General features: G+C 32.8%; 1 protein-coding gene across 1 annotated transcript in view; it reads right to left on the bottom strand.

Annotated features, from left to right (window-relative positions):
• Nucleotides 1-15,178, bottom strand: part of LOC110447258 (chordin-like) — a 70,293-nt gene that overhangs the window by 7,692 nt on the left and 47,423 nt on the right. The window contains exons 7-18 of the mRNA XM_021492833.1: nucleotides 14,465-14,606; nucleotides 13,433-13,561; nucleotides 13,009-13,088; nucleotides 11,455-11,593; nucleotides 7,916-8,028; nucleotides 7,386-7,520; nucleotides 5,958-6,114; nucleotides 4,217-4,440; nucleotides 2,570-2,683; nucleotides 1,672-1,857; nucleotides 1,063-1,156; nucleotides 632-792 (exon numbers count right to left, since the gene is read on the bottom strand). Of these exons, the coding sequence (XP_021348508.1) occupies nucleotides 632-792; nucleotides 1,063-1,156; nucleotides 1,672-1,857; nucleotides 2,570-2,683; nucleotides 4,217-4,440; nucleotides 5,958-6,114; nucleotides 7,386-7,520; nucleotides 7,916-8,028; nucleotides 11,455-11,593; nucleotides 13,009-13,088; nucleotides 13,433-13,561; nucleotides 14,465-14,606 (1,674 nt within the window). The remainder of the gene's footprint in view (nucleotides 1-631; nucleotides 793-1,062; nucleotides 1,157-1,671; nucleotides 1,858-2,569; nucleotides 2,684-4,216; nucleotides 4,441-5,957; nucleotides 6,115-7,385; nucleotides 7,521-7,915; nucleotides 8,029-11,454; nucleotides 11,594-13,008; nucleotides 13,089-13,432; nucleotides 13,562-14,464; nucleotides 14,607-15,178) is intronic.

Here is a 15,178-nt window from a genome sequence, read left to right as displayed (position 1 = left end):
CATTAGCAGACACTCTTTTGAGTTCTATCACAAGTAAAATAACTGACCTGAAATTATCTCGGGAATACGTTTGGTCATATAGCCGATTTTTATATCCACATGCAATTATCTTTAAACCGAGAATTTGTCTTCAAATGTTTGAAAAGATATATTATAATACAAAAACGTAAAAATGAGTGTATGATCTTTTTGATAAATGGAGTGACATAACCAGTGTATACTGTAAACAGGAAAATTATCGCCAAGTCAATTTTTTGTCTTTCGATGACAAAATCCATTTTCGTCCAATGTTAATTCGCCCTTCACAGTAAATTATTTTGTATATAATGCTGTTTACAAAATATCCGGTGTAATGACAAAAGCGCCGAAGTTATGAAGGGTGAAAAAGGCAAAATCAAACAGCAGCGTAATTATCCAAGTATACAGTATTATGAACCAAACGCTAAATTATGTTATCAATATAACGTCAATTACGTCAGAGGAACGTGTCGTGGAGTGAATGTATTTGATCTGTTCATGCGCTTCTTGCACTCTCAAAATCCGGACATGCATGAATTTGCTTTCGTAATTCTATATCATTTGGAAGATCATTAAACATGGATATGACTCTATTTACAAAGCTTTCTCTTACCTCACATCTACATATGGAACATGTCACGTATCCAAACGGCGGAACATACGGATACCACTGTGTCCCTGCAGGATGCCATCTTTTGTCCCCGGGGTAATAGCACGAGGTGTTGGTAGGTGCTGGCACGTCCGATTCGGCAGTGTAATAGTCTGGAGGTTCCTCTGAGTAGGTAAATAAAGGAAACCAAACTAAAATGTCAGCTTACTAAGACAAATCTGAATGTTTGTTTGAATCAAAAAGTCACAATAAATGGAAACGAAAATGACATAAGCAAAGTATAACAAAACGAAACATTTTCTAATATGGCAGGCAAAAGGGATCACGTTTTATAACATTGAAATAAATGAAATTTAAGATTTTAAGATGTACATTGCAAGCCAAAACAAATCATTTCCAATACTTCTTTCACTTTCTAGAGGGAAAAGCATTACCTGCACACACTGGGCAACAACCGTCATCAGACATTCGCTTAACCATGCATGACAATTCAGGACACACCACAGGATGACACTGGACTTCTCCTCTCTGAAAGTTAAGATTGAGGCAAATACTTCAGTGTATGACTCTAACACTGTACTTATGAAGTAATGATACAACCGGATATATCACCGTCAGAACGCACTAAAAATATAGCGGATTTTATACAGCATCAATCTGTCACACAGAGAGCGAGACAGGGAATATTTTGAACAATTTTTCATTAATATCGTAGGGTTTTTTGTTGTTTGTTTTCTATTCCTCGACTATCAAACAATACTGAAGATACAGCGTCTTTTCAAGCATTTATTTAAGGCTAAATAAAAACCGACATGAAATGGCAAAGACATTTGTGTTATAACATACCCGGTATACGTTTACAATGTTAAAAGATTACAAATTACAATAGAAATCTAGCTCTGTCCTTCCAGTTTTATTGGGTTTTTTTTTTTTTTGTACAACAACATTTATCATCGTGACAAAATATTTCCTTGATTAAATTGTTTTTCCACGTCGTTTCAAGAGATTGTTCTTCTCTGGTCTTAAGATGATGAAGTACTCACATTACAAATACAAGTTGCACATGATGTGATGTTCTGTCTCCAGGTGTCGCTGTCTCTGTATACAATGCCGTTGTATCTACAGTTGAGGCGTGGGTTTTGTGTTATAATTGGATTACCGTACTCATCAACAAAAACATCCGGTATTTGGTCGTTAAACACTTGCCAACAATTATTTGGAATGGTAAGCTGTAACCACAAATGATATAACGTTGTGAATATATTAGTGTACTATTTATCCTGTTATGAAACTTAGGGCGGTATATTGATCACATTTTGATATCAATAATGGTAAACAATATAGCTCTATACTATTCCGTCTTTGCGTATTGTAGAGTTATCTTCTCTTGGGAGCAGGGATTGATTGTTACGGCATTGGTTTGTGTGAGAATATTACGTCGTTTTCTCAAAAATTGATGACGTTACTCTCACAAACAAGTGACGTAACAATCAATACCTGCTCCCAAGAGAAGATAACTCTGCAAACGCAAAGACGGAATATCTTTTGCATACTAAGATGACATTTAGATGAACGTTTAGTGTTTAAACAGCCAAGGCCAATTTATCATGACGTGAAATCTTTTTAATACATGTATGCTGACCTCACAGAAGTTAGTCAATCGGGTCCATCCAGTGAAAACGTATATGAGTAGACATTGCTACAAAAGTGTAACGTTGTACCAACGGTTATCGATCCCATTCCCCGTTTGAATTCCAATATGTAGTTTATAAGGGTAATTTTCACTTAGATGGATTATCATTACAAATGTTTCCACTTCACATCGTTTGTATTCACATTAAAACCATCCAAAGAACATAGATTGCCAATATTGTCGTTCCGATCAATACACCTAATTATCATAAAGATATTACAGTGTAATTGTGACAAATTAAGCCTTACATTAGTCCGTATTTCTCCCTTTCGTTGACCCTTAACCTCAATATGAAGGAAGGACGTGCCCCTATTTAGACTCAGAAATACTTCTTCAGACATATCGGCAACGGTTCCACGGGCCTGCAAACACAAGAAAAAGGAAACATGAGCTTATACGACTATTTGTTGCTATAATAAAAAGAAAAATCTATATGATACAGATGTTCTATGTTCTCCCTGAACTCTTAATCCTTTAGAGAGCTTGATAAATGCTTATTCAGTATGTCGTAATCTAAATGTAATATATTTTTTCATTATTTCATTTAACGATAAAGACGTTTTCTTTGTCAATAAATGACCTATATACCTGCGAGATATGCCAACAAAGTTAACATATTTGATTCATTCCTAAGAGAGCGCTGCTGATTAAAACATTTCTGGAAGTGAAGCGTTGATGTAGATAAACGTGTAACATTTCTCCAATTCTTCTGTAGATGATATTCTACATACTCATATATACATATATATATATATATATCACAGGTCCCGACGATTGAAAAGCAATTTAGACGAGAAGTTATAACCGAGCCACTGTGCACTTCTCCACTTCCCACGCCATCATAAATAACACATGTTTATTAGGAAGATGACAGAAGATATATAAGTGAAAGTAATGTATATTTGTAAGCAGATTCAATTATTTCTTTATCGTTAATGATACCAAAAAATCTTAATATCTCATCAGAAGTAGCCTTTATATCTCTCGAATTTAGATCGGATCTGATGTTACTACGTTTCAATTGCATTTTAAATCTCGATAATCATAGTCAATTTATCCAGGTTAAATAATATTTGTTTCGCATTTTATTGGATTTCATGATATTACGCCTTGAATTTTGATAAAACCTTTGTAAAAAGTCTGAACGTATAAGTTTTTTAACCTAACATAACCATCTTGAACCAAATGATATTCTTTCACCAACTCAGATTAACTCTGAAGTGCGTAACTTACTGTATCAATTCCATTAGAAAATATATTATTTTTTTCAAATATTTAAACTTTGTGCCAACCTTTTCGTGCTTTAGCACGTAAATTAGAAACGGATATGTTACGTAAAGCGTCAACACATCCTCACATTTGACATGTGTTGTCCTTGGAACGTATTGGGTGCTGTCAAATCCGAGAGATAGTGTCATACACAAGCTATCTTGGTCAGGAGAGCATGCATTCGAAAAACATATAAACAGTGTTCCTTTTGTTTGTTTGTGATGAGGACGAAAACAAAAATTAGAAATTTATAGTTTAACAGTTTCTCAACCGAAACATTTTTTGTGATATTTAACCAATAAAAAGCGACATATCATAATCAATCATGCTATGTATAGCACGTCTACACTCTGATATATGACTAAGACATGCACGGTAAACCGTTATATTGACCAAATACTGGAACATGTGGAGGTTTTTCTAGATAATATCATAAACAGCACACACACCATTTGTTAGAATAAGCAACTCCGATTAAACAGGGTACAAGAAATGATATAACTGACATTTGAGCAACATAATAAATGCATTGCATCACGTGATTATCATTTGTTTAGCATTATCTGTTTAGTATGTGTAATATGTGCAGTACAATAGATATTAATTTATTCCGCAAAATATATTACCTTGCCGTCGTGGAAGTCTGTAATAATAATAGTGTAGATGGCGTTAGTACTGACTGTGGTATCATAGTCGCCTGTGATTAGCGCTGTGAGGTCCTCGTCCTGACCCCGCCATCCTGACAACACTATCTGATAATGTAATACACAATCATCAGCCACGTTGATCCACGTGTGGCCAGCAACCCCAGTAGGGGACGATAGTGATGACATCAGCATATTTGGAGGATCTGGAAAAACATGTTATACGCTATCAATATGTTTGTACAACTATCATTATTTCCTTTTGGTAAAGCAGCTTATTGAACTTACATCTTTATAAAAGTTTACAAAGAAGTAGACGGTTCTTTATTATACAGTTACTGTTAATTCAAACCATACGATAAATTAAACACATTTTGTGATGAGTAATTTCACTCTAATAATCAAGTTTCCTAACCTAAAGGGCTAATCACGGTATATTTTGTTTTCACTGTAAGTATAAAAAGATGAAGACATATTTACAGAGTATGTCATTCAAGTTAGAGTTGTCCTTTTTATAGACGATATTTTAACATTATACATATAATTCATTACTACTAAAGCGTAATATTATTCATCACTGTATTTTTCTTTATTTGTCACATCTTCATCTCCTAATGAACATGTTACAAAAAAGCAAGGAACTCTTTTGAATGGAGACGCATATATATTACAGTCATTTTACATCGTAACATATCATCAGATATTATAAGTGCTTTACATTTGTACCGGCGTAACAATCTACATCAGCAGCTGAGTGACACGCTTAAACAGTGTTACTATTTTTTCATCAGAGTTTTGTCCATTGACCAGGTGTGAACATTTAATGTCATTTTATTTATTCTTTTAGCATGCAGGAATTACAAGAATTATGGATCTTCAATGAATATCAGAGCATCAAAGAGTACCACCCGCGTAATATAAATACCATGGTCTATGTGAAATTGTAATAGTTCTTCTAGTGATCCTTTAACCATTGATATATGTGTGTATATATCAACAAATGGAGGTTCCAAATTATTCGCATATGGGTCTGATAACATTTATCATCATGAACAAAATGTTCACATATCAGCTTAACGTAATCCTAAATCCAAACTGCATATGAAAATGTTATAACAAATTTTGTAATGCAACCAGCTGGATTTTGGCAGGCTGTTATTTCTACTGTCTGAATGTATTTATTAATAACTGAAGTGTAAAGCAACAGTAGAACAATATCTAGCTACTACTGGTTGTAATAAAACATTAACATTAACGTCAGAATTTTTCATAATATATATTTTATATTTTATGTAAATATCTATCGACATAATTATAAATAGTGTATTTGTATTATCAAATGTATGCATATGATATATCAAAGAACCATGTAGTGAAATTATATGTCAAAGAAAAATATTAAATAAATTACCACATAACAACAACATATGCCATACCAACAATGAAACTAAGATATTATATAATGTAGCGAGTACCAGAAGTGTCACGTATCATATAATACGTGTGACTACTTCTTCAAGGAAACTCCAATTTATGATAGACCATTTATATTTATACAAAAACGTTTTCATACAGACATACATAATTGTATATATATACAAACTTCCATTGAAAAAAGATTACCATTTACATTCCAACAAAACGTACTTCGAATGCTTCGCAAATGATTATATCTCACACATACAAGAACAAGACGTGATGATGTATTATATATAGTGTTTACCTTGAAATATATCAACATGGCTGAGATGGTCCAGCCGCTCAATACTCCCCCGTAAAACGCTTATTCTGTTGGCAATTGTCGCCACGTTGACATGCAGCTTCCCAGCCTGTAGCAAGGCTATATCTCTTGCCCTCAACTTGGAAAGCTTACCGGTAGCCTAACGAATAACATAGGAATAGTGGAACATGTATTTGTAGAAAGAAATGAAAATAAAGAACTTACAGTGGATTGAATACAAGAATACATAATTCCTCAAATATCATATCCAATAACAGTGGCTGAAGAATGTGAAATCTAATGCATTATTATCGATTAAGACATATCGTACATTACAATCGAATATGATATATCATAAATTATTCATCAAATACCGACTTTTGTCGCGATGAATATTTGGTTATATGGAGCAGGGAAAGCGAAATTGACCGAGACGAAATTCTCTTTTTTATCAAATGGAGATAGACACCCATATAAATTTACGCAAATTGATTCAATAATACATAGGGCAAATGTATTATTGATTTGATATATAAAGTAATAACAAATACATATTACAAATATTTTATATTCAAAATTAATAGAAATCATGTTAATTTCGCAAAAAAAACAAAAAAGTAATTCGAACTCAAAATCGATAAAACTAGGACAACCTTGTGATTTTTAAGGAAATTATATAGGCACATAGGACATGTTCTAGTAGAACAAGAAAAGATGGTCCGGATGAAAAGCGTTCCGTGTTTCATCGACAGATCCCGTAGTGTATACATGTATCTAGTTCAAATTCAACTAATGTCATTGCCTTCAGTGTTGTTTGATTCACTTTTTGTTTCATTATTCTTTGATTCCTTGAAAACACGAACTTCATTTAAAACTTAGATTATTATCAAATGTCATAATTAACGGACTTGTAAACTTAATAGTGTCTGTGACGCTATACATATCGCCTTAAAACAAACATTATGCACTACATAAGTTGCCAAACTTATCTATCGTTGAGATAAATATGTTATATTTTAGTCAGCAATTTATATTTGCGATCTATAGTTACATGAAATATATTATTGGCTACGCTGTGTTTTTTTCACTGATTCGTTGTAACCATGGTCCTCGATTAGAGGAAGACGATATAATTTAGAATCTTTACACTCAACACCCGCTTTATCTTATTGGCAATGACTTTCAGAACTAAAGCCATTGTATTCCTATGTAACTTTAGAAGTCTTTTCCACTCCTCAACCTGGATAAGTAAATTTTGGTATACAGAAGTAAAAGTGTAAATGTTAAAGCAAAATGTTATACATTTCTAGGCAGTCATCAAAGAAACATCTAATAAAATTATCTATGTTAAGTGTACTACGTTATTGTATATATCTAGCGGAAAAGAAGACAATTATAATCACAATTAAACCAATGGTACGTATTACATACCATACCGTCATAAGACGACCCGTTCCTGACGAACGTCCGCATAAGATCCCTTATTCTACTATTTCGAGACCCAGACTTCGAAGGAGTATCAACGCTGATACTTGTAACAACGTTTTGCATGTTGAACAGTCTTATCTGTAATAAAGATGTTATATTACATACATGGTTTTCACCTTATTCATGACATTTAAGAGTTATTACAGAAACAAGATAATTTTCATCCATTTAGAATGTTAAGTGAAAAGTAAAGTGCTTATTAGATAAGTATATAACGTAATGATTAGTAAAATCTTAAAAAATCAAAAATTGTTTTCTTTTACAAATAAGTTATCTAAATATGGACTAAGGTATAAACCTAATATTCAAAGCTTTGTAATGTTATCAGATATATCTAATTTAAATACCATAGATAAACGTGATACAAAAAAATGTAATGTATTTTTGTTGTAAACTAAAATGAATCGTCCCTCCATTTACTGTCTCCTAAAAAGTGCAGGTATGCCTAGAATTCCACTCATATTGATGAGTACCTTGTAATCAACATCCCCGTTGTCATGAACATCAAATATCGCAGATCCAGCACTTGCTAACGGTCCCTGTCTATTATAAAGTGACTCCCCGGTCGAAAGCACAGCTTGGTAGGCTAAATACGTACAAACAAAAAGATAAAAATAAATGAAACAATGATTTCAGCCTAGCCTTCCCAAATCATTTCACATATTTAATGATAATTAAATTGTCGCATGAATTAATTGTTTGCTTATTCCTGATATGAATAGAAGACTTCCCTTGGCTAACTCGGTGGGAAACTGGACGATTTAACAAACAACTGTTAAATTAAACTGTACAGAAAAATATACAAAAGTGTAAATATTTATTCGTTGGTTTATATAATTACTCCGAAATGTTAAGCTTTACACCGAAAAGTTCGCCCAACAAAGTTACTGTTGTCAATGTCGACTTGTCGATTGCATACATTATTTAATATACGTGTATTTATGTTGACCATTTATGCGCACAAACAAAAATATGGAGATAACAACATTCCGAAACAGTATATTTCTAGCTGTTCATTATTTGGAAGTTTAAAATATCGAGAGAGGTTTGCATATGATTATAACCTGTGATTGAATATAACATTGAGATTGTATCTGGAATCATTAATTCTATCAGTAGTCATGAATTTACAATTTAAATTAAACGACATGAAAAGTATGGCAGAGATGAAAAAAGCACACAAGAAGGAAAAAAAACTTTTTATCTTATTAAAGGTTTAATTCTTGCTCTTATCGTTATTATCAAATGTCATAATTAACGGATTTGTAAACTTAATAGTGTCTGTGACGCTATACATATCGCCTTAAAACAAACATTATGCACTACATAAGTTGCCAAACTTATCTATCGTTGAGATAAATATGTTATATTTTAGTCAGCAATTTATATTTGCGATTTATAGTTACATGAAATATATTATTGGCTACGCTGTGTTTTTTTCACTGATTCGTTGTAACCATGGTCCTCGATTTACGGAAGACGATATAATTTAGAATCTTTACACTCAACACCCGCTATATGTTATTCGCAATGACTTTCAGAGCTATAGCCATTGTATTTCTATGTAACTTTAGAAGTCTTTTCCATTCCTCAACCTGGATAAGTAAATTTTGGTATACAGAAATAAAAGTGTAAATGTTAAAGCAAAATGTTATACATTTCTAGGCAGTCATCAAAGAAACATCTAATAAAATTATCTATGTTAAGTGTTCTACGTTATTGTATATATCTAGCGGAAAAGAAGACAATTATAATCACAATTAAACCAATTGTTTAAGTATATATGTCGACTACACTTCTTAGCGGCAATTAGCTACTATACATCTGACAAATGTCTATCTCGCTATGTCGCGGAGATATCGCTGTTCAAAAAGAGAATGGACGTGTAGTTGCGTAAAAACATGACCGTTTATATACACAATAATCCTTTTCTATTAATAAATGGTCTATGCTTATTTAAATATACATATTTTATTTATTTTCTCTGTTAAAATGTATTACTGTTGATTGTTTTGTTTTTTATCCTTTCGTTTATAAATAGAAAAAGCTTATTGTTCATTCCATATACATGTACTATGTTGCTGAATACATGAAATATATACTAAATATAGGCCACAAAAACGGTTTAGAAGTTGCTTTTAAACAAAATAATCAAAAACTGCAAAACTGCATTATCATAGTTATTCATTCATCAAGCTGTCAACGTATTATCTAGTATCAAAACTCTTAATTTACACTCATACATTAATAAACATCAAACGAAAATACGTCTTTCAGGCAAATACTTAAAATTCACCATGGTATGCATTGCAGTGTGTTTTCGTCGTGTGGTGTAAGATTTAAAAGCTTCGCACATAGCAGATCAGAGGAGAACATGCATGAATGAGATAATACCGAAATGCCTGTAATGATTAAACATATTTTCTACAGGCATTAATGTAAGATTCAATATACAACTTTGTAACACCCAATTTGTTGTAAAAATGTTAACGATCTTTAGCTTCTGGTGTCATATGAAGGATAAGAGTCTCCGTAGTCTAATTTAATTTTCGATTTCCTAACCTACATTACTGCACATAACTTGATAAATCCATCAACATTGTCTAGATAATATAGCCAATATTAATCATGGTGTAACAAGTTATTTAATCATGTGAACACCATCCTATTCTGAGTATACATAGGTTATATCTTTCATGTTGATGAATACTCAACAGTTGCACTTTAAGCACTTATGAATGAAATATTGAAACGATTATTCCTCCGAGTAAGAAATAAGTGATATGAACCAGACCAAGAAAACACGTAAGGAACAAACATACAACATTCGAACATCAACCATACAGGTTATAAAGAAATGCATATCGTCTCTGTCGCAAACAAGTATTTCTCTTCAGTGTAGTTTCCCTACAGGTTTTGTTCTGAAACCGTTCTATGTACAATAGCAAATTAGCAATTTTATGAAATAAAAAAGTCTACATAAACCTTATCATAATAAAAAATCTCGGCGAAATACAATAACAAAAAGGGACAAATTTTACGTTCTGTGAAATGTTTTTGAAAAATACAGCACTATTCTTGGGAGCAATATCTGAATAATTTCTATACCGTTTAGGGAAACAATGGCCCTTACAAACTTCGTTGAATAAAACCAATTAGAGATTGAATGTCCAGGGCCCGTATTCATAAAACCGTTTCCATGCTCAGGCATGGATTTTGTGCTCAAGTTTTATCTATTGTTCCGGTCATAAAGCAATAAAAATATCTTATTATGTCAATGATTTTGTACAATTTTGAAGAGAATTAAAACCGAATTATGTTTTCAATGTTTACATTTGACTTTTTGATCGTTTGATATGTTTTCAGTGAGTTACAAGAAAGTTGGTTTGAGCAAATAATCCATTCTTGAGCATGCGGACGGGTCCAGACCATCTAAAAGCTGTCATTTTGTAATATGCATGATCATAAGGTCCAAAAAGGCTGGTTCCTGTGTTATTTACCCTGGCTTGACCGACAGTATGATATTCGGTCAACTGATTCAGTTCTACATACTTGATGTCGTTTAAAGCGATGTTTCGACGGTGGTGTCGTAAATGGTATGTGTGTTCTAATGTTTTGTAGTATATACCTTATGTAGAATGATGTATCTGAACATATTTCTGTGCAATAAACAAATGTGTTTTACTTACACAAAACAAGAAAAAAATAGGTGTTGTCTTTGCATAATTCGGAAACTGTGAATGCGTTTAAAATGCTTGTTTTTATTGAAATAACCTCTAATTTACGCATTTATTTATGCAAATAGTAAATGCCGCTATTACGAAAGTGGCAGTTTTAAGTGTTTAGAATTAACAAATTGGATAAATCACACCTAGCTGAGTTTATGCTATAAAATGCAAATAAAATGCACTCGCTAACCAGTGGGAATATTGGCGGTATGATAAGTGTACTAGGCTGTCGATAACGTAGTGAAGACCCCCCATGCTCTCCCACACAGCTCTTTTATACTCACTGCCACACGTGAACGTAGGTTTTATATAGCCTATGATGCTTGTGCCTCCTTTCGATGTAACACGAAGCCGAAGTCTTCCGCGTACCAGAAGTTTTCGGTTTTTCTTGTTAGTACTTTTCCAAAACCCTCTTAGTTTATTCTGAAAAAATATATAAAAATAATTAATTTAAGTAAAGAATGTAGAACTTAATGCAAATATATCAATTTCTATGCAAACTAAGCGTTTCCAGAATATTGTTTGGAAATGGAAATCTCTGTCAGGTAGTAAGGCATGCACTTTGGTATATTGCCATATCTACTTCTCCTTAAGAAAGACTTCCTGATTCGTTTCTTCTATAAAAGATAATGTGAGGAAAAGTAGGACTATACGAAGTTTATCAATCGGGACTCATATTTATATAAACTGTTGTTCTTGTACGTAACAAATAAAAACCTAAAGTTAGTAAGATTTATAATGGTGGCAAGAAAAGACTTCAACGTGTTTAAATAAGTGATCGAAAACTATCATGTAGGTAATCCATATTTACGTTAGTCATTTAATACTACATAGGAATTGGTTCCATTACTTTAAATAACGTATTCAATGTCTTGAATAAAGTGGTCTGTTACAAGTGAGGATGTTATGAATAACCCGCAAGTGGTAAGTGAATCAATACTAAGTAACTGTGGCATCAAAGACAGCACATGTAAGTGGAGCAAATCTAGTTATTAAGTGACGCATCAAATAAAGTAAGTAACTCAAACAATGTAGTAAATGTATGTAGTAAGTGTGGTATATCTCATTATATATAATAAGTGACCCATCAAATGCAGTAAGTGACGCAACACACGTGAATAAATGATTTAATATTAGTAACGCAATGCTATGTAGTGATTTGATATTAAATTAGTGACGCAAAATTAGTTCATGGGTGACACTCAATTCTTGCTTATAATCAAATAATAAAAAAACTAATTGGTTAGTCGCGCAATTTTAAGTAACCAGAAAGCAATACTAGATACCAAATAAAGCAATGCTAGTTAGTGCCTCTATTTTAGCCAGTAAGTGACGCAATACTAGATATCAAATAAAGCAATGCTAGTTAGTGCCTCTATTTTAGCCAGTAAGTGACGCAATACTAGATATCGAATAAAGCAATGCTAGTTAGTGTCGCTATTTTAGCCAGTAGGTGACGCAATACTAGCTAGTAAATGATGAAAGACGGATTAATAAGGGATTAAAAATTCGTAAGTTAGTGAGGCAAAACACGTAAGTTACGCATTACAGTCAATAACTGATTTCATACTAGTGAGTAAGTTATGCAATTCCAGTCGGTAAGTGACACAATTCTTGTACATAATCGACCCAGTACTCTTAGCATGTCATTCAAATTTTGCATTAGCATGTGAATAAATGTTAGCGCATCAGCTATTCTATGACAGTAAGTATGAGAATAGATAATGAATAATTAAGTTTGATTGGATTTCTTTACAAGGAATGAATCCTTTACATTCTAGCAATGAATCACTTCACATTGAATCAATAGCGTATACCCTAATTGTTTGGTACTTTACCTTTCGTCGTGATCGTCGTGTCTTTTGATGTAAAATCTTTGTTCTCTTTTCGATTGTTATGAAATATTCCTGTCGTTTACCTTAATAAACATCAAATGAATCAGTACTTAAGTTTACTTTGTTATTCCGTTTATGTGAACATGGTGAGGATAGTATCATAAGTAATAGTCATAACATGAGCGTGACATTCTAGTGAAGGTGTATATCTATATATTGAAATATCATCCTCTCAATCGCTAATTAAAACATATGATTCATTCTGGCATTATCCGCGAAATTAGGTATACGTCAAAATAAAGTGCAATAGGCATTCTACCAAAGATGGAGAACTGTTTTCGACAGAAACTGTTTTGCAATTATGTTACGTAAACAAATTCTAAAAAGTGTTTTTTTTAAAAATAAAGAAACTATAATAACTACTTACGCTTGCTATTAAACAGTCCGTCGTGTATTATAGAATATGATATCCTCTTTTTCTTCAGTCCATAGGTCAAAACTGCATACCCGCCGGCACCGTCCAGCTTTGGGGATACCAATAGCGCGCCGAAGGTCTCTGTACATATAAAAATAATTTGTACATGACGCAATATCATCTTTACATTGCTGGACCTAATTAATGTTAGGTTGATAAGCTCACATGGTATTTTGAAAAAGAATATAACCTATAAAACCCAAACTGCATGTCCTCAAATTCGAAGAATATACTTAAAGAAAATGAAGCATATGAAAAATTAATGTTTATTTACAAACTGACAACAGGATTGACGGTTATAATATTTCCAGTCAGTAACTAATATAACAATTTAAAATGTTAACCTGTAATTCGTAGTGAGATAGATTCCCCGTACGATTTTTTTATTGAGTAATTTCTCTCACAAAATTGGCAACCAATCAACCATTTGATTAACCTGAAATGTACATATACGCATCAGAGATTGCCGCCGTATGACTCTGTTTATAACACATACAGTTATGTATCTTGAAAATGTCAAACGCAGAACAAAACATCGAACGACAGGTCCCAGAAAAATGAATGAGTCAAGAAAGCTGAGGGAAGGCACTATAGACCACGCAGTAAAACTGGTTTGTAACCAACGTATTTAAATAGTAAGTCGTTTTCTGCAGAACATGTGTTACCTCTATTGATAGCATGGAGACAATTGTAAAAGTTAAGGTTATTGAATTTTGTAATTAGTAAAGGATGAACTCACTAAGTTGTCATTACAGTAATGCCTGTTTTTGGGAGACTATAGCTTTTATTCAATATATGTAGAATTTTTTGAGGACAAGAACGAAATACTTGAAGTACTTGAAAGGACAACAGTAGCCTTGACTAAGACTCAAGATGCAGAATATGAATGTTTTCTTCCAGAAAAGCAAACCCAATTTATATGACAAGTGCCAATATGTGTTTAATAAGCAACATTTAAATTTGAGAGATATGCATGATAATTACCTGGATTTTTTCGTGTATCTACTTCCGGTCTGCCACTAACTTCCCCTTTCGGATATGAAAACGTTGTAATAGTGATTGCAATTTCTTTCTTGTGTAAATATCGTAAATAATATAGCGGCAAAGTGGTCCATTCTCCACAGTACTGTAAAACAAGATTTTTTAATTTATCTTCCATTTTCATGCAAGGAAAAAAAGTCTGAGATGACACGTAATCTGAAGTCTTTTAAGACTATATCATCGTTCGGTCGGTCGTGGAATTTTTAATTGCATCAAGATTCAGCAGATTTCCTAATAAACCGCACGTTTACACTAACCGCTTTTATTGCTTGATGATACATTCGTCTCACATCCTTTACTGAAATAGTCATATCAATCAACAGAGCAATTGGCTATGCATAGAACAAGACCCAGGAACAGCAATCCTCGTCCGTTTAATATCCCATTAAATATATAAAAATCAATCACTTATAATTTCAAATTTATCAAAGCTAAATTTTAATATATATGTCCTTGGATTCAAAGTTATCAGCAACAGATAATGATTTACTTTAATGTACGATTACATTGATGGGTTTTGCTTTGACTTAGTCCATCAGTACTAAGCAACTGCCACGAGAATCGAATTATCTCAAGGTAACATTCCCCATAGCGGCACGAACTAACACGTGGCGTTCTCTATTAACACTTGGACCTATAATCATAAAAGAATTTAGA

Source organism: Mizuhopecten yessoensis, unplaced genomic scaffold (assembly GCF_002113885.1).
Source record: "Mizuhopecten yessoensis strain PY_sf001 unplaced genomic scaffold, ASM211388v2 scaffold3253, whole genome shotgun sequence".
NCBI classification, from domain to species: domain Eukaryota; kingdom Metazoa; phylum Mollusca; class Bivalvia; order Pectinida; family Pectinidae; genus Mizuhopecten; species Mizuhopecten yessoensis.
This window is presented reverse-complemented; position numbering and strand designations above follow the sequence as displayed.